General features: G+C 39.2%; 1 protein-coding gene across 3 annotated transcripts in view; it reads right to left on the minus strand.

Annotated features, from left to right (window-relative positions):
• The window catches only part of SEMA3A (semaphorin 3A), a 284,250-nt gene that overhangs the window by 182,049 nt on the left and 81,221 nt on the right, over positions 1-20,980 (minus strand). Inside the window, exons 1-2 of one of the 3 annotated variants that reach the window (XM_024194460.3) lie at positions 19,452-19,523; positions 18,557-18,761 (exon numbers count right to left, since the gene is read on the minus strand). In XM_024194460.3, the coding sequence (XP_024050228.2) occupies positions 18,557-18,668 (112 nt within the window). In that variant the 5' untranslated portion in view covers positions 18,669-18,761; positions 19,452-19,523. Of the gene's footprint in view, positions 1-18,556; positions 18,970-19,451; positions 19,524-20,980 lie in introns of those variants that run through there. The other 2 variants (XM_024194461.3, XM_024194459.3) reach the window with 2 other exon arrangements.

Raw genomic sequence — 20,980 nt, forward strand, 5'->3', positions numbered from 1 at the left:
GCTACATCTCCCGTCAGTCATGGTGGCACCTTAGGCACATGCCATTTGATGTCAAAGGAGCTGAAACTGAACATTTTTATTTGTTCAATAAATCGAAATGTGTCCGTTTGGGTTCAACCCATGGAAAATTTCAATTTATTGGAAACTACTTTTCTGCTGAAAAATCATTTCTATGGAAAATTCCCAACCGGCCCTAGGGTATCAGAATGTCAGCCTGGATGACAAGTCCTCTGTCAACATGACCCACATAGCAGGGATAGCAGCAGTTATGGCAAGTTCAACTCTACTCCAGTGTGGTACAACCCTGACCGACATGTGAGAGGGTAGTTCAGTGGCCATGCCACTTTCATCCCACAGTGCCCGTTAGTGACTCTTGTGGTGGTGAATTTAATAAAGTGAACTGGGCAGGAAGCTCATTTTCACATTGGCCACAGAACAACTTTTGGACGATGGTGGCTTTCAGTCACTACAGACCCTGACCTCCATTTGACCTAATGGGGAAAGGCTCTGTTTACTATTGCCAGTCACTTCAGCCAGGCAGTCCCCATTCTCTGTACTGAGTTACAGATGGTAGATTTGTATACAGTAATCACCCAGAGTTTCCATCTACGCCAATAAATATAAGGTCAGGGCTACAATACTGTTATGAGTAATAACATTCACTTAATTTTTAGTTTGAAAACGGGAGATTTCTGAAAACACTTTTTGTTTCTGGTCATCTTGTTCCTCATGGACCAGGGTTTGCCTGGCTCTGCACAGGTATGGTTGGGAAGGAGAAAGTGCATGGAGACTAACCCAGCCCCTTAGTCCTTTGCATAAGGAATGGGCAGAATGAGAGTTTTGAAGTCAGGGAGCAAAGGGTGCTCTGGGGGAGTGGAGACACTGTTGCACCTTTAAAAAGGGTGCAGAATGCACTTTCTTCCATACACGGCCAACTCTGCAGACCAATGCGGAAGGGTCAGATCATGGCATAGTGTTAACAGTGATACTAGCCTTGGAGACTCTTTGTGCCCCTGATATATAATTAGCATATAATCAGAGGCCGGTGGCCTGATTTTCAGAGATTCTGAATATGACACTGTATCTCATATTCATCATAGTAATATTATTATATGATTGTGGAATAATTATGATGCATTTTGTACAAGATAAGTCATGTGAGGTGTCATTGGAAAAGTTATGATTTGCTGAATATAATTATCCTATTCGTATGCATGTATCTTTTTTATATTATATATATACTTTATAAATACTGACTATGTAGCTGTACTTCAAATGTAGTTACACCTGGGTAATGCCCACTAGACAAGATGCTTTCAGTCTAGACAGCTGGTTGGGAAGGGCCTATTCAGAGTAATGAGCCATCAGGGAAAACAATAAGCCTTTGGAGAAGCTTATCCCCCACCTGGTGAGCCTTCCTGAGAACACTCCAGACAGCCTGTAAGTAATGGCTGCTATGGCTCTACAAAGACATGTGACCAGGCCACATGATTCTGGACTCCATCTTGGGATGTCAGTATTTTTCCACAAACTGGTCTGGAAACCAAAACAAAGGATTCCCACCATATGCTAAAGCTATATAAGGCAGGGAGTGACATCATCGGTTGTTCTTCACTCCCCACACAATAAGACTCCTGGAAACACCTAAGGAACAAAGACTGAACTGGGGGAAGTGCTGGACCCAGGCTAAAGGGATTTCTAGCCTGTGTGTGAAAGACCTGGGGATTCCAAGCTGCAAAACAAGTGTAGCTTGTGCCTTAAGAATCTGCAGCCTGCTTGTATCATCCATCAGGGTGAGAGACTGTTAATTCAAATCCTGACTTTTTAGTATGTCAAGCTTAGATTGCGTTTTTGTCTATTTACTAGGTAATCTGCTTTGATCTGTTTGCTATCACTTATAATCACTTAAAATCTATCTTTTGTAGTTAATAAACTTGTTTTTGCTTTATCTGAACCAGTGAGTTTGGAGTGAAGTGTGTGGGAATCTTAGCTCAGTGGGGCTGTTGCATATTCCTCTCCACATTGAGGGGGAGGCGAACTGGATAATAAATTCATGCTGGTTGTGGTTTGGACCAGGGCAGGATGGTACAGCTCTGAGGTCCCAGGCTGGAAAGCTGGGGGTTATTTTGGCTGTAGCCTCTCTATTGTTGGTTCACATGCAGTGGCTGGCCAGAGAGCCTGCATGTAACTGCAGCTGGGTGTGTCCCTACTTGTGTGTATGCTGGTGGAAGTGTAAAACGGGGAGCGCACCTGCAGCTTGTCACAGAAGCAGTGTGTGAAAGGGAGCCCAGGCTTGTGGGTCAGAGTGCCCAGTTCCAAGTGGCACCCCGGTGGGAACCCGTCACACTGAACACCTTCAGTTGCCACTGAACTCAGGCCATTATTCCCTTCTGATTGTGCATGCATAAGTCCCATTAACCTTTGAAAATGCATTCTGGCATATGAAATAATTATTTGTCTCTTAGTGCAAGTGTAAAGGACAGAGTGGACCCCGTGTCACTATATACAGATTTAGGGATGCAAGATTATCATGTCACAAACATCTGCTATGCCATGCAAATATCTACCCACTGAGGCTAACAAATGCACTGGCGTTCATTATTAGAGTGGGAATTAGTTGTGTGTACTGAGAAGTAACTAAATTATAGCATTTTATAGACTCTGGTGGTCAAGAACACATGAGTTTGAGTGCAATGTGGTGCTGCAAATAATTGTGTGTGTGGACATACTGTATGTAGGTATTTGCATGCCTGGCCTATGGAGAATCCTTGGGCCTGGAGCATCCAGGGTGCAAAGAATGCTGCAGAGCTGAGGCACCACCTGGACAGTGGTAGAGACCAAACTGATCTTGAAGGGGGAAAGGCCAGTCTCAAGAGCAGTTATATAGGTGCCCCACTGAAGCAAACTTACAATTTATGGAGGCTGGCTTAAGAGTTGTGGAGGGCTAATTTACATGGTCTTCCCCCTTCCCATTTTAAGAAACTACATATTGCTTCCACAGAGCAAGTGCAGTTCTCTGTCCCCCATTTTGCACACTGGACCTGTCTAGCTCAGCACTGATTGGTCCCATGGAGTCATTTTAGGCAGCTTTCTGGTATTTTTATATGTCCCCTAGCTGCCATGAGGGCAGGGATAATAGACCTTGGTATAGAAATTGGGGTTCCTGACATATGTGGATGCTTAGTGCACTAACAGCAGAATCTGAGAGCAATTTTTATGTGCACATGCACCACACACAGAACACAGTTTTGCCCTTTAAACACAAAAACTCACCCTTCTCTGGCACCACACTGGGCTTGGGATGCATCCCTTGCAACACGTCCTAGTCCTGGCGTGAGATATCTATTAGAGTTACTCTGTGGTTTGCTGTCAGATTCCTATAACTATTTAAGTAACAGCACAAATCAGTTGAACAGCTATGGACTCTTAGGGCAGGGAAACAGCCAAGTGAAAAAATTAGCATCCAAACTGCATGAGACATCAGAGGTGGTACAAATGTGTTTCCTATTGGGGTTTATGCCACAAATGGTTTCTACTCCAAAGCTTAATAAAAAACATTCCTTTTGTTTCCTTCTTTGGATGTATACCTGTCATAAAATGTGAAATCTTTTATTGCCTGCCCATCCTATATTGCATGAGAGATTTGCTGCATTTTATTCACATGTGAAATAGGACACAATAAATTTTCAGATAATAGATATGTCTCCACAAGTGGCTACCCATTTGAAGGGCTGCAATATGAGATTTCTCTTGCTGTTTTGCATAGAGCACTGAGGAACTATTGACAAGATGCCTGGAGTGAATGAGCACATGGCCCTGTGCTCGCTGTCCCATTTTGTCAAGGTGATATTTGAAAAGAAAGAGGAATTTCCTTGCTCGCCTGCTTGCTTTCTAGTTTTAGCAACTCTTTGGAGTCTCCAGGAAGCCAACTCTGGAGGGCTCCTGCTGTGGAGAGAGTTCCTGAGCTGCTCTCTGATGAGCTCATCTGAGGAACTAGCACTAACAACTTTCAGTCAAAGAAAGTAAATAGTGCTGCCTGGAGCCCTAACTTTGGTAACTAACGCTGCAACAGTGGAGAAAAGTTTCCATAGCACGTTGTTCTATTTTGATAGTTAAGAGAATGGTTATTGAAACAGAATAATTGCATTATGGAAACTCTATCCCACTATTACAGTATTGAAAGAATACATCTCTGTTTGTCTGTACCATGGAATACACATTAGGCCCAATTCATTCCTGGTGTAACTCCACAGATTCTAGATCTGTGAATTGGGCCCAGGTTCTAGTCAGTGTTACACAAAAACAGATATAAATTTAAACAGAACTTTTAAAGCATAGACCTATTAGTTAACCTGTTAACAAGGGATGGAATGAAAAAGATTGAATAAAATAAGAACTGTCTTAAACCTTCACTCAAAAACTCAATCCAGACCTATTTTCACATTCAAAAATACCTGATTAATTGTTTGCACTGCCATAGTTCCTGGCCAGGGGCTCAACCAGCACCCACTGCAGTCAATGTGTTTCTTTCCCATTACTGTTGTGGTATTTCCAACCATATTGAAATCAGGATGTAACCAAGATCAAGACAGACTATTCCTGCAAGATGTTCAATGTGATTTCAATTTGGGGATGATGTAAAACTCCACAATTTTGCCTAGGCTTTTACCCTATTCTGAACAAAACTGAACAATTTCAGATGCAGTTCTATGAATGGTTTGGCTTTGTTGGATCATTACTTAAAAAGGTAAACTATTTTCTGAGTGCCAGCTTTCTATCTTTGTATTTAGAACAATGGTATTTATAATCACATCAAACACAATTTTACAAAAAGGCCATTTCATGCAAACACTTACTCATGAGAATATTGGCTTAATCGTGCCTGTAATTCCATTGACAGTGAAATCAATGGAACTACTCACATGAGGATGAATTTGCAGGATCAAGCCAATTTTTTTTTGAAAACTCCTCATAAATATCAAGACAAAATCACATTTCATTACAAGAATATTAACCCGAGTGAGCAAATCCCATAGCCTTTGAATGAAATTACATTTAACTTTGTCTCAGTGAGTCCTTTTCGGAATAATTTAACCAAATCAAATTAGCACACAGAAGCCTTTCTGAGAAGGAAAATGAGTTCTGTAAATGATTATTGAAGTGACATAAGCTATTTACTGAATTATGAAGCTTGCATGAAATACATCATGGTATTCTGAAGAAATAGATGGAAACTACAGACTAACACCAGTGAAAATTATTATTACATGGTAAACTCCGGCAGTGATACCATGTTATCCCATGATTATGGGGTAGGTACGTAACTCATATCACCCCTATAAGTGAACTTTGCATTGGAAACATTCTCTAGGTTTGATGCCTAAATAATCAGATAATCAGTTTTTTGGAGCCGCTTCAGCCTTGAATGACTTGGTAAATCTCTCTCTCTCTCTCTCTCTCTCTATATATATATATATATGCCAACCAGTTCCAAATCTAAGCAATAGAGGAGTACTGTAAAACATGTACAAAACTAGCTGGCTCAAAGCCTATTCAGATTTTTCTTATATTCTCTGTTCTTTGCTTATCTACTGTAGATGTTTACCTCTGCTTTTTTTAGAAGTACTTTATTTGAAGGATTGAATAACTTTTAAACCAGAGAATCTTTACACTACATAAAGCCAAAAGAATTGCTAATATGCAACAAAGGAAAATGTGGACGTACGGGGTATTAGTGTGATGATTAATCTGAGTATATAATGGGCTAGATTTCTCAGCATCTAGGTAAATCAGCATCACAATATTTGGCCCACTATGTACATCCCCTCCCAAGGTGCACTTGTTCAACTGTTATACATGGAGTGTCAGATGTTCTACTGGTGTAACTCCAACAGAGCTACACTAATCTACACCAGTTTAGGATCTAGCCTTGATACTTCTGTGGATTTGTTTTTGTCTTTACTTAGTTTTGGAAATATTTAAAACACGGCGTAGTTCTCACCTCTTTCCATAAAGGGGTGAGTTTAAAGTGACAGAGAAGCTCTGACATTGCATTATAAGGCTTGCTGACTGCAAGTGGTCATTATCGTAGGAGATATATATAGCTATAAATACATAGATCTGCAGAGCTGTTAAAGGTATGAAAGTTTCAATATCTCTGAGTTCATATGTTCAGGTGCTAATTTCCAAAATGGTTTGGAATGCAGCAATTCATAGCAGAAGCTGGTGGAAGATAAGGGCAGATCTATCCTTCTACTTCTGATTGCTGTTCACATGCAAGGTTGAGCTTTTGCAGCTTTTCTAAAAGAGTAGGAGGATAAACCCAGTTGCCTTGGACAATCCCTCTCAGAATAAAAAATGTGCTAATGCCCAGATAACCAGAAATACGGCTGCTCCCATTGACATCAATGGGCTTTGTATCAGAACCTTATTACAATCCTGAATATTAGTGGGATTTTCAGAATGGAAATGTGTAAGAGCACAGTGGATGCAAGATCAGGTTCAATGTAAGTACAAATTATTTTGTGCTAGACTGAAATCCCTTACTCGCATTAGTGAGCAGTTACTCACATGAATAGTCCCAATGAAGAAAAACTGGGATTACTCCAGTTCTCCATTCTGTGGAAAGAGTTCACAATCTGGTACTTCTCTCTAGATTCCAGTGTCCAAAAGAGCTAATTGAATGGCTAAGTTCAGTGCCATATTGTGCTTTCATGCTGAGTTATTTTTTAATCATTGCTGTTTTAACCATTCTCCATTCATTATTTTGAAAGAAAAGGTGCCTCAAAATGTAAAGTCTCTCTCTCTTTTTTTTTCTCTTTTGGTGTGGTTTCAAAGTCTTATAACCAGAAACAAGTGCACATTTCCTAACTATACCTCACCTTCTTCTCTTGTAATTTACATACACTGATCACTTCCATATGTCTGGTATAAGGTAAAATACTTTGTGTGCATAGTACTGAGGGTCTATGTACAGTAAAATAAAATTCAGCTTTTATCATATTTTTTCATGCCGATAGAAAACATTTTTAAAAGAATTTCAGCTCTCAGAAATTTCCTTTTAAAGGCCTTCTGTGGCAACTCTTGGCTAGGGAATCATTCTTAACAAATAAAACCTGCAAAAACAATGAGGGGTCCTTGTGACACCTTAGAGACTAACAAATGTATTTGGGCATAAGCTTTTGTGGGCTATAACCCACTTCATCAGATGCATGATAACGTGACAACATGATCAGATAACATCCCTCTGTTAATATTCACCCCTTCTTGTCAACTGTTGAGAATAGGCCACTTCCACCTTAATTGAATTGGCCTCGTTAGCACTGACCCCTCACTTGGTAAGGCAACTCCCATCTTTTCATGTGCTGTAATATATATATTGCTTACTGTATTTTTCACTCCATGCATCTGATGAAGTGGGTTGTAGCCCATGAAAGCTTATGCCCAAATACATTTGTTATTCTCTAAGGTGCCACAAGGACTCCTCCTTGTTTTTGCTGATACAGACTAATACGGCTACCACTCTGAAATAAAACCTGTGTTGCTCAATCTTGCTTCCGGTACCTTCTATCCAATAAAAATTTAAAATAGCAAGTCTCTGATTTCACTCCAATTTATAGCAGTGTTACTCCTACATAGTTCTATTGACTTTAATGGAGTTGCTCCTGATTTACGCTAGGATAACTGAGAGGAGAATCAGATCCCAAGAAACAAAAAAACAAATAAACACTTATGAGGATCAACACTGCTACATTTGAAGCAAAGTGCAAAAATCCCAGTGATTTCAGTGGAAGTAGGGTTGAACCCTTCATGTCTGTTTCAACTGATTTGTCATTCTGTTTACTAGCTGTGATCATCTGATGCTTGCATACTCTGCATAGAAACCAGCTAATAAGTGACTCACAGAGGCTAAAAGGAGACCTCAGTGACATCTTGTTAGTTTTAGTTCAGAGCAAGAGACTTTTTTTAAATACAGCAATATTTGTGCTAATTATTGTGCTGATTCAGTGTTTCTTTGTCAGTCTGTCATTAAAGTTGATATATCATTATGGAACAAAATGATATTCAGAACAGCCCTTCCATCACATGAGGGGACAGGAAGTAAGTATAAAAGCAAATGTAAGTCATTTCCTGGGTTAATTCATGAAATGTCATATGGCTGCATTGAAGGCATGTGGAAGATGTGAACTGGAACTTATATTTTGAAAGATCAAGGCAATCTCCAGTTTAAGAAACAGGTGCTTCTTTACTTAGTCTAGAAGCAAAGTGTATGAAAACAAGAGACCTGCAGAATCCCACTCCTGACTTTATCTTGTTAGCTATTCCTTGCCATTAGTTTTAAACATGAACAAACCAAGGCCCTAATCCTGTAAATACTTGTGTAACTTTAATAGTCATCAAATACAATAATACCAATAATAAACACTCACTCAGGGCACAGTTCCCGCCACTCAAAACATTTACTGCATATGTTGAGAGCAAAATGTACAAGGGTATATGAAAAAGGTTAGAGAGTTCCTGTCTGGATTAGCTGAAATATCCAAATGATCAGTGAGATATTTCCAGTATTATAGCAACATAAGTTGTGCCATCTCAGTACACAACTACCAATACTTTTACAATAAGCACCTTTTTTCAGCTCTTTGTATGATGAGCATAAAAAATGACTCCTTGCTGAAATTTGAATGTGCAAATCTGAGAATAAGATACTATTCAATGTGAGTAAGTGTGGCAAGACTTTGGCTCTAACCAACATCTCACAACATTATTTAGCACCACTTTACAGATGATGAAACTGAGGCCCAAAGCCAAAAGAAAAAATATGGTCCAGTAGTTAGGGTGCTAGCCGGGGATACTAGAGATGGGTGTTCTCATCCCTGTTTTAACACAGACTAAATGTGGGACTTAGAGTATGTCACTTAGTTTCCCCATGCCTCAGTTTCCAATCTGTAAAGTGGGGATAATATCACTTCCCTTACACACAGGGGTGTTGTGAGGACAAAACGTTACTGTAGTGGGGATCAAAGAAGCTAGAAGACCACACAGTGAGTCAATAGCAGAGAAGGATTTTTAGTTGTAATGATCTAAGCTGCAGGTAAGGAAAATGTTTTAAATATCTAATACACTTATATTTTAGCTTCATAATGTACTTTCTAAAAGAGACCCTTTTAAAAAAGACCAAAAAGATTTTTCTCTTTTTCTTTTCTCCAGAGAGCAAATCCTGTATGCCAAATTTCAGCTAGGAGTCCACTGTTATGACCAGAATACAAAGACCCCAGGATAGATGCTATAATAGCAATATTGACAGTTGGATCTGTATTGGCACAAGCTGCGTAGCTATAACGTTGGAAACAATATCCTGCTGATGATTAGGACATCTCAGCCAGTGTGGACAGTAGCTCTTTAAAATCACGTCATGCTCCCTTCCTACATTTCTCTCTTGATGCACGTAGACTCTTGGCAGATAGACTCTGGCATTTCTTGGAAGAACAGAAACTCTGGAATTCACTTTTCTGGGAGAAAAAACAACATTTTTGCAGGTAGCTCAGGAGTTCCTTTTATATCTGTTTTTGCCATGGAGACTCTTCAGAACAATGGTCCTGGTGCTCCTTTTTCACCTCCTCAAGCTGAGGGGAACAAGAGAGGTCAAAAGAAGGCAGCTTGGAAGATAAGACCATGGCTCATCCATTCTCTCGAAGTCCTGGTTATAGATACTGTTAGGTCAATAGAAGAATTCCTCTGTTGACCTAACTACCGCCTCTTGAGGGGGTGGATTTACTACAGTAGTGGAAAGATCCCTTCCATCACTTTAGGAAGTGTCTACAGTAAAGCAGTACAGCAGTGGGGTTGTACTCTGCTTTCCCCAAGACTGTTCTGGATTTGAAATGTTTGCAGGCTGCACCCACTTTCAGTCTCCCCAGGGCTGTGAACCCTTCCCCTTGGTAGCTAAATGATCCTCACCAAGTTATTGGAATCCTTTTCCCACATCATGCAGAAGCTTCCATACAAGCTAGGATGGCACATAGGAGCCAATACGGTCTACTTCATTAGAAAATAGGGAAAGGGGACTTTCTTTTTCTTGTGCTTGCATGGTAGATACAAAGCAAAGAACTGCACCATTCCTCAGACTGTTCTCTGCAAGATCCAAGTTTGCACAAAAATATTTATAAAGGAAGGGAACGTTATTTGACTGCTTGGTTATACAGTTCCTATAACATTCAGCTGGAGAGATAAGCAAGCAGCCCAACAAATGCCAAACAATTCTGAAGCATTAGAGGAATGGCAAACACTTTTGACTGTTTAGTATTTGGCTATCAAACACCAAGGGATGAAAAACAGGGATGACGCATAGCAGAATGGTGCCCACACATTTCAGAGACCGCTGCAGGTGATTTTTAGCTCTTAGAAAATATGTAAATGTCAGGGTGGAAAAAGGATCACTCAAAATTTTATCATTTGGAATATTCAAAATTAAGCTGAAATCAGAGTCTAATTCTGCTCTTGTTCCACCAGTGTAAATGTGGAGTGACTCCAGTAAAGTCAATGCAACTATACCAATATAATTGAGAGGAGAATCAGGTACAGGATCTGCATATCTCCTTAGATTTGCACAGATGCATATGCATACTTATGTGCAAGCCATATTATATGAAACTGGGTCATGGAAATATTTAGAAACTAAAAGTAATATATGCCATTTGAATTAGAAGACTTAGGTAACTCACACAGGGTAACAGACCTGATTTAGAATCAGCCTATTTAAAGCCTATTAAGAAAGGCTCTGCAGCCGCAGCCAGTCACCACCAGTGGGTGTAATTGGGTTTGGAAGAACTTGTTTGTGCGATGAAGGTAGATACAGGAGAGGTGAACTGGAGCAAAGTCTTTAAGAAAATGCTAAACTTAATGGTACTGTATATTTACTTTTCTGGGCCAAATTCTGATTTCAGTAACTGCAATGTAAATCCAGACGAACTCAGTTGACTTCAGAAGAGTTACTTGAGATTCAGAAAAGCATTTAATCACAAACTTAACTTTAATCAGTGGAACTTAACCATGTAGTTCATTGCTTCCATGAATAGGGATGTGTTCCAAAATTGGGGCCTTAGATGAGCATAACTGAGATCCGAATCTGCTCCTATGGAAGTACATGAAAAGTATGTAATGGTACTGTCTTCCTAAGACGCATGTCATACTTTGGGAGATAAAAATGCCAGTGCCTGTGTGTGCCAAACTTGCATAGTAGATGGTAACAACTGTGCCAAAAGTTACATTATGTATTCAGAAGACTGATGTTATAAGTTAAGGCAACACTTGTCAGAGGCGACTCAGTGAAAACAGAAACCTCATAGGCCATTAAAACTGAAAGCACATGAACAAAGGTCCACTGGGTTGTAACTCTTCATGACAAGGATTGAGATACACTCTCCTCTATCTTCATCTGGGCAGTGCCTAGCTCATCCTGAGTGCTACTGTACTATAAAGTAATAATAATAAATAATAAGGATCACAAGAAGAAGAAGATGACTAAACTTGCGAGTGCTATCGAGAGGCATTACTATAACGAATCCAAGCCCAACTCCAGCTCCATGAGGTTCGCCTAGTTGAGAGTCAAAGTACAGTAATGTTTATGAGAGAGAGAGACAGAGAGAGCTGTAACAGGGAGCACTTTTGAGTGGTGAGGGAGCCTACAGCACTTTTAAAAATGTTTGTGTCCTCAACAGCGGAGGCGAGCTCCCCTCTGGCTCTTTCACTGGGGGCAATGGGGTTCTGCACTACTCAAAAAAATTAGGAAAATAAAAGTGAATTTACCATCACCAGAGTTATGCTCACCATTCACAGCTGTTACCGGACGAGATGAGCTAGCCCACATGAAGGCTGCATAGGGCAGGCCCCTGTGACTGCACAGTGTACATATGCACATTCCAGAAGGGGCTTTAATGCTACAGTAGAAGGAATTCGCTGAATAGCCCACCACCCACAGCAGAGCACTGAAGGGAACATCCACAAGTGACCTTAATTAATAAGCACACTAAGGCAAATTACAGAGCCTCATCTACAAATTTGACCTAGAGCTGCCACTGTCCACTAGTTTAAAAATAAGCATGTGGGATCCTGAGAATGATTTTACCCTTTTTTAACTTTGAAACTTGGAAGTAGAATGTCACAGTCCTTGACATCACTTACAGGGATTTGTTTTCATCTCCCGCACTCAGGCACCGCCTCAGGTAGAGATCTTATTTTGCTTCAAATTGAATTGAGGTCAAGTCAGACTCTGGCTGATATGGGAGCTATTCAAAACATTGGCGCATCTTTACATGATTATTGCTTCCATTACAATTTGTCAGGCATGAACATGAGAGCAATAAAGGGTGAGCCTGCAGCCCAGAAAAGACAAATAGAAAGAAGACTCTCTAACACCAACTGCAGAAGATGTTGCATGTTGAATCATCAGTGATCATTTTAAGGATGTAGTCAAACCAAAACCACAAGTGAAGGGAACAGAATATGGCAATATATTAAATGAAACCTGAAAAACACATCTTCTTTTAGGAAAGTCAAAAATAGGAATCATTTAGTGATTTCCTCTCTGATATAATTCCATGTATTCATGTACTATACATGTGTAATAATGGATAGGTGTTAGGTTTCAGAGTAGCAGCCGTGTTAGTCTGTATCCGCAAAAAGAACAGGAGTACTTGTGGCACCTTAGAGACTAACAAATTTATTAGATGCATCCGAAGAAGTGGGTTGTAGCCCACGAAAGCTTATGCTCTAATAAATTTGTTAGTCTCTAAGATGCCACAAGTACTCCTGTTCTTTTTGCGGATAGGTGTTAGTAGACCATGAACACTGGAATAACCCTGTACATGCTGATTTCCCTATTTTAAACTTTTTTTTGGTCAGATGTTGTGGTACCAACATGTACCTAAATGTGTCCCAAGCACTCAGAGATGAATCTAAGTCCCAATCCAGCAAAGCACTGAAACGCATGCTAGATTTGAATCATGATGTGAGTAGTCCCACTGAGTTCAATGGGACCATTGATCTGATTCAATTCTTTGCTGGATCAGGGCTTTAAATATGATGCAACAAGCAGCAAGGGCAAGCTGCTCCATAGACAAAGAGAAGAGCACAGTTTCCATTACTATCAACCCAGCACCTTTTATGAACAAGAAACTGTATAGCAGGCCGAGTTACATGGAAATAGTCAGACCTCCCAGAAAGGGGGAGTTTTGTAATTCAGAAACCACACTTTCTTTACTAGCATTTAATGGGAAAATTGGGAAGATAAAATAAAAATGTAGGGCCGGCTTCTCTTCCTCCTTGTTCTGGTCACTTTGAATCTTTTGTGCTAAATGGCCAGTTGAGAATTCCCCTACACAGGCAAGATCTCAGCTGATGTAAAACATTTTAACTAGTCTCTACACCAACTTCCCCTCTCTCCAGTGTAGGGGGTATGCTGGGGGCAGAAAGGCTGTGTCACAGTGGGCCTCTGTTCTGTTCTGACCATTCTTATCTGGTATCTGGCCTTCTTGGGGAGCACAGTCAGCTAATGTTAGTGAGATCAGCATCTAAGCTACACTAACATACTCCAGGATCAGGACCAAGGCTGCCTGAAAATCTTGTGGCTGCATCTAAGTCCTGTACTCCCAACTCCTGTGACAAATGGATCTTGACATAACAGGAGCCTGAACTGTAGATCTTTTTGCAATCTACTGAGAACGGGGGCTGGAGAATCTTACAAGTCCTTGCTTATGTCCATAAACACTTGTTTTTCCTACCTCCCTGCTCCTCTTTCCAAGTTCTCAGTTCCCTTATCTTCTTCACAATGAGACTGAAAAGAGAGGTTTCCAGAGAGGACGATGTATGCATAATGTAATTTAATTATAAGACCCTATAAACAGGTATCTTGAGTTTTGAGACAAACTGTGATATTAAGTGAGGAGAGACATGTCTCCAATCAGGCCCTGTACATTATTAATGCTCTTACTACAATGCTCTCTGATTTTTTGTTTTGTTTTGTTTTGTAGTGGTATTATGTGGCTGGCTATAGAATTAGGGAGAAAAAAACACCTGCAAGTTATCAAGTGCAAGTAGGACAAGTTGATAAACTACCTTACCAATTAAATATCATACGTAGACTCACATGTACCCAGATAGTTCAGTGCTACTTGTCTATAAGAGAGTGAATGAAATTCTGGCACATTTGTAGGTTGATCATACACAGAGTCTGGGGGCAGCTCTTATTTTCATTCCAGTTTTAGGCAAAATATCTATTCTTACTATGGCTTGAATGCAAACCAGGGAGTAGCACAACTGAATCTACATGCAATCTTCGTCCAGTTACTTATTCTTAAGTAACGTGCATCCAATTGAGCAACAATAAAAAAAAAGAACCACATATGTACTTTTACCAAACATACTAAGAGGATTTAGAAATTTTCAATAAACAAATGGGATGAGACAGATGGATATGAGAAACTTTGAGTTCACAAGATTTACTCATGACAAAAATCAGAGTTGCCTCGGGGAGAGATTTATGAAACAAGGTATTTTAATGGGAATTCTTTTTAGTAATAACAAAAACAAAACTTCTTGTAGCTAGATCTAGCATTTGTTTATGCTGTTGGTTCACTGCATAAAAGAAAAAGAGAGAGATGGAGCAGATGGAAAAAAAGGGAAGGAAAGAAAGGAAAAATCCATGTGGAGCTAAGACTATATTTATTGTTTTAAACTTTGCACTCACAACTTGATCACCATCACACAGAGAACTCTATATATAATAGATGCTTTCTGAACAGAACCTACAACCTAATAACATAGTAGAGCTCATTACACTGTTCATTGAAACACAAGTCATTGGGATAAAAAGAAACTTTAAGAACATGTTATTTCCTCACTGTTTAACAGTTGTTTTATTAAAGGCTTTCTTTGCATCTTGGAAATTAAATTTCTTTTTGTTATTTCTCCAGATGCAGCCTTAAATAGCTACAAAAAGGAGGTGGAGGTGGTGGGGATCAGTTTAACCTGCAATAGTTTTAAGCTAATTTTTTCCCCATATTTAGGACATGATCCAAAGCCCACAGAAGTCAATGAAAAGAATCGGAAAGAAATATTGTCTGGGCCAGATCTCTTTCCATTCATGGACATACGCGAAATGTTTGTGTTTGAGATTTATGGGATGAAATCCTGACTTCTCCTGAAGTCAATGTGAGTTTTGCGAGTATTGACTTCAATAAGGACAGGATGTCATCTCTGTTCGCCCCATATTTGCTTTCCCTGGTGAGCTGCCCAAATCTGACTGCTACAAAGCCAAGAGACCCCATTTTTCTAACATGTCACTTCTGCAATGAACCTGAAAGCATCTTTTTGGTCCCTCTTCCATAAAGGTGGCCCAATTTATAATATATTTATTACATGGACTCCCTCCCTTGCCCTACACAAAATGTGCTCGATATGATACTTCTAATCTGTGAGACTGAGCAACGGGAAGTCAAAAGAAAGTAAGAATGGGACTTCACTGAAATGTCTATCTGGCAACCTGAGAAATGACAGAGCTAATAGTGGACCTTTGAAAACAAGTGACCATAGGAAATTAAGGTTGGCAGGGATTTAACCCTTCATGAATCACTTTGGAAATTTTAAAGCCAAATGCCTGCATGTTTTAACTATGTTTGACATCTAATTAGTCAGAAAAAAACAAGAAGCTAAAATAAATCCCTATTGTTCTTTAGAAACAAAACAGTGACAACTGGCTACAAGGCATTTGCTTAGGCAAAAATCAAGTGTACATTCAAAAACAAAAACACAATGACTGTGAGTAAAACAACAGAAGAAAAATTGTTTGACACATTCTTTTTTACCCTGCATGTTCTCATTCATTTCACAGTTTATTTTATTAAACTGCCTGGCTCTCTATGCAGAAATAGAACTGCTAGGTAATTGGAGGAGTGGGGTGTTATTTTTCCTAATTGCTAGTAGTTTTAATACCCATTAGACCCACTGGTAAGAAAATGGCCTATGGTATCTTCACATGAGATCCACATTGATATGTAATATATTCTTTCATTGCCCACAAACTATATTTTCACTAGGCACAGCTCTTAAAGCAGCATACTCACAAAGCACTGCGCCTATTTATCCACACGGCATTTTATCAGAAGGATAATTAGCCATCTGAAAAACACCAGCTGATAAGTCTTACTTTTCTCTATTTTATAATAACTAGAAACGTATGAGTCCATCCTGCAACATGCTGAACACTTTGGCCTCGCTCCAGCAGAACTCTTAAGCATGTGTTCAACTGTAAGCATGTTAGTAGACCCAAGCAGTCAGTAGGACTACCCAAAGGTTTAAAGTTAAGCACATGCGTAAGTGTTTTGGTAGACTGGCCTAATGTGCTCAGCACCTTGCAGGATAGAGCTCTTATTTCGCACATGCTTAAAATTAAGCAGGCCCTTAAGTGTTTTGCAGGATTGGAGCTAGAGTACTCATTGTCTTGCGGTCATTTCATTTTTACTGCTTGTTCAGTCAATTACACAAACAGCACCAAGGAGTCTATCAGTTTCCTGAGTTACTATTGTGAAAAACTTTGCCCTAGAAGCTGGTGTTTATTAAATAAAAAACTGTGAGAATTAGATTCTTGTTCCCAACAGAAGCAGAAGTTAAAAACAGCCAGCCAGCAGAATAATCAAGTGTTGCAAAGCTGGTTATATGTTTGGATATCGTATCAATGTATACAAACTATGGGCCAGATTCTGCCACCCTTCCTCAAACCAAAGTATCACTTTATTACGCAGCTAGTCCCACTGATTTCAATGAGAAGATTCAGCATTAGTATGAGTGGCAGAATTGAGCCCTCAATAAACTTTAATGGGGTGAAAAATAGCAAACAATTATTAATTAGCCATTAAACACTTTAATGGTTCACTTTTAAGCAACACTTGAAGTTAAACTCCTATATAATAATTTAATTGAGTTTTACAGTAGGCTCATTAAAGTTTGGAAGTTAGATCACAAACAGTGAAAGTGGTATTTAAAGAGTTTTATAACATGGCACATGCATGAGGTTGTCTCTCAGATTAAATTATTTAAAATAACCAATTTGTATTTATTAAATATAAAATATTTTTCTCACAAAGTGACACATTTTGAGAACCATGTAGCGTCCTTTTCATATATAAAGTGGTGCTTACACACACGCACGTTCTTTTTAAAATATGCACATTCATTTATTTCACAATGAAGTCAAAACACATCCAAGTTTTATAGGTGTTTAATTTTCTGATTTAAAGTGTGAAAATGACGACTGTCTGGAATCACTTAGGTGTTTCTTTCTTCACACTTGTGCCACCAGAAAGACAGATTTTGCCTGTTATGCAAAAAGTAGAGAACATACTTCTCCTGGCATAAGATATATAGACTATACAGCAGACAGAGATTGACATCTATGACCAGAAACACACATGTTCACTTTTTTGCATTGTAGAAATGGTACATTTCTCCCCTCCACACACACACACACACACACACACACACACACACATTTTGAACTCAAGCTACTTTCCCCCATCTCCCCACCATAAATCATCTGGGATTATAAGAAGTCAACTTTTAGGGGTGGAAACCTCTTTTAGTAATAATAATAGCTAGCTCTTACAGTTTAATTTTCTATCCCATTTGTATACTGTCCAGCTTTTTATTTTTTCTCTCTACAATGTACATATATAGAATCTTTAATGAAATGTCCTGCAATGATAAGGGAGAGGGTATGCCTGGTTCTTCAGAGTCCTGACTTTTAATAATAGCAATAATTTTACTAAAGTTAATTACTGACAATGCATTGTGTCTAATGCTATGCCAATTTCCAAAGGTAAGTGTAATATCATGGTTATCTTCCCTAAATAACACATTCTCTCTAATGATTACTGAAATATACTTAAAGTACATATGATACAATTTCATTTAAGAAAAAAAATTGCATTGCATTGAAGATCCACATACAATATTTCTAGTACATTATTCCTTTTTCTGGAGCTGATCTGTTCCTTTCAGTTTATACTTTCTTGGCAAACCCACCATCTACTGCTTATGTGAGGCATCTGATTGTCAGATCTGTACAAACTGAATATTCATGACTGAGATTTAACCACTTCATGCATAAAAAAACCCAACATAAATCTCCCTCTATTCCATCATGTTTGAACTAGATAAATACTCTGTTGTAGCTGTACAACATGCCCAGAGCAGCACAAAGATTAATTGGGTGGTCAAATATGTCTAATCATTTTTAAAGAGTAAAGTCCTATGAAATAATATAATGTTCTTACAAAAATCAGCATATTCTAGAATCGTTGTCTGCAAATGTAACTAACTCTTCTTTGTCTGCATTTAAACTGAGTAGTATTGAACATAAGATGGGTTTTTAAGTGTTTGAAAATATTTTCTATAACACAAATCTCCATTTTTTTAGTTATAAGGAAAAGCAGGAAAAATAGGAACAGATCCTAGGAAAAGAGAGAGAGAGAGAGGAAATAAAAGATAACAACAGACTTACCTTTATAGGATAATTTGAGTCTTGGCACGTTATTCTTCACATGCTGGCAGTTCACTCTTTCTGCTAGTAATACTCCCAAGAAAAGCAATGCAATCCTATTCAGCCAGCTCATGCTGCAGACGATACTGTAGGGTCCTTGTATATTGGAGTCTCGGTGCCCTCGGTCCTGTAGGGTACAGCCGCAGAACTTCAACCAATCTAGAAACTGGAGGTAACAGGTGATTGAGGTCAGTTTCATTCATAAACGCAGAACAATCAAGACCTCATGGCCATGCTATAGAACATCTCTCCTTCTTCTGCCACAGTCGGTGGAGCAGGGAAAACTTCAAGCCCCTTCCAATACACGGGCACAAAAATTGAGCCAGACAGTGGATAATGAGGCACAACTGTTGTGGGGAAGGGGGGAAAAAATAACAAGGGCTGTAGCAGTGGCGCTTAAGGAGCTGTGCCTTTTATCTACGCTCCTCTGATAGCCAGTGCCACGAGCTAATCCTGCTCCCTGCTTCAGTGCAAGCAACTGAATGAAAGGAAAACAGAGAGGCACAGCGAGCAGCACTGACTTTCCCTGTGCACATGTAGCGGGAGATGACACAGGATCCCGCAGACAGGTTTTTCCCAACACGCTCTTACACTAGCTGACAATGGGAGAAGAGAAAAGCACAACCCACTCCCCTTCCCCTGCTGTCACACAACACATGCAAAAAACATCTAGGCAGAGATTAGAGGAGGGAAGAGAAACCTCCACCAAGCTCGTGAAAGGCACGGAGCTATAAATTCACCTCCAAAGGCACGAGCGATTTTATAGCCAGTTGGGGGATTAGATTTGATTTGATTTTACTATTTTGAATAAAAAAACACCCCCTGCAAAAAATAAACCCTGAATAGTGCCACCCACATAAATAACATCTCCTGCCCATAGTGTAATCCTGTGTGACTTGCTCTCAGTGAACAAGTAAGGGAGACTTCCATCAACATAACTTTACCACTGAAGCTTTTAAAGCCTTGTTAGGAAAAGTTCCTTTACCCTCCCCCCCATCCCAATCCAGCAAAAGAAATTCCTAGTAAAGCTCACTTCAACAGTCAGTTCAAGACATGTATAGGTCCAGCGGGGCTTGTAAATTATACTGGGGGATTCTCCAAAGGATTCTTATAAATGTAAGATGTCCACAACCTTCCAATTGCTTGGACACTCTGGTATTATTTTATGTGTGTTTTTGTTTGTTTGGTTTTTTTTAATAATTGGGTGAAACTCATTAATGAAGTTGGGTTTTTTTCCTCTGATCATAAAGGGTGAAGGAAGACTGCAGGAAGACCCCAATGTCTGCTAAGTGTTAAGGAAAACTTTAAATACAAACATAAACCTGCCCCCCCACACACACACACTCACTCTCCTTCTTCAGTGCTTGAAGGATTACCAGAGTCTTCCAGCCATGCAGAATCGTCAAACATTCAAGTAAGCATAGGAAGTCAACCTTTACTAAAATAAGCATGTTGTCCAAGCAGTTTAGTATTTCCATCTATTTTGTTTTAAACTTTTCCAGAATGAAAAGATTGACAGATATTTTAGGACAGTAGAAGCTAAGGGTCAAATTATGACTCTCTTACTCACATTGGTGAATAACTAATCATATAAATAGTGTCAGTAAAGTCAATGTAAAAGCATCATAATCTGGCCCCAATAGAATACAACATCAGTTTTCTACACCTATACGCAAGTACAAATTCACTCTTTAGGATATAAGGTTTACTCTATTCTGAGGTTCAAACGGAAGTACATATTTGAAAAACTGCAGATGGTTTTTATTCTAATTAAAAACTTAAACACTTTAAAAAAAAGGGGTGGGGGGGCTTAATACTGTTGTAAACTAGACCTAAACATTCTGTCAACACTGGTTTCATTGCTTAACATTTGCCAAAGGGAAAAAACGTTTTTTTTCCATCCCTCTTTAACAAATTCTTCTTCCTCCCGAGTTTAATTCCTTAATCCAAGGGCATTGTATCTGCCAGATTCAGCAATTCTACTGATCAGCGGCATTGTAAAGAAAATAAAATCCAAAAAATAATGTTGATTTTGGTCATTCCCACACTTGTTATCCTGAGCATTTTCATGCTCCGGGCAGTGGATTAAAGCTCCAAAATGACAAGAGACGCCTGTCTGTTTTCCATGGATTACTTACTACAGACATTCACTCTGCAGAGGAATTCATGTCACTTTGAGATTATTTGGAGAATTGGCCTAATGAATTATCCTTTTGTGTAAAGCAAACAATAAGAAACAAAACACAAAAGATGCACCATATTCAGGACTTTATAAAAGCACATCATTTTACAATGATGTTGTTACACTCAATTTACTGCTAGTTGGATAAAAGAGATCTAGCTCCTTTTTTTCTCATAAGTATAAAAGAATAAGTAGCTAAAAAT

The sequence above is a fragment of the Terrapene carolina genome, unplaced genomic scaffold, assembly GCF_002925995.2.
Source record: "Terrapene carolina triunguis isolate 2854851 unplaced genomic scaffold, T_m_triunguis-2.0 Scaffold68, whole genome shotgun sequence".
NCBI classification, from domain to species: Eukaryota; Metazoa; Chordata; order Testudines; family Emydidae; genus Terrapene; species Terrapene triunguis.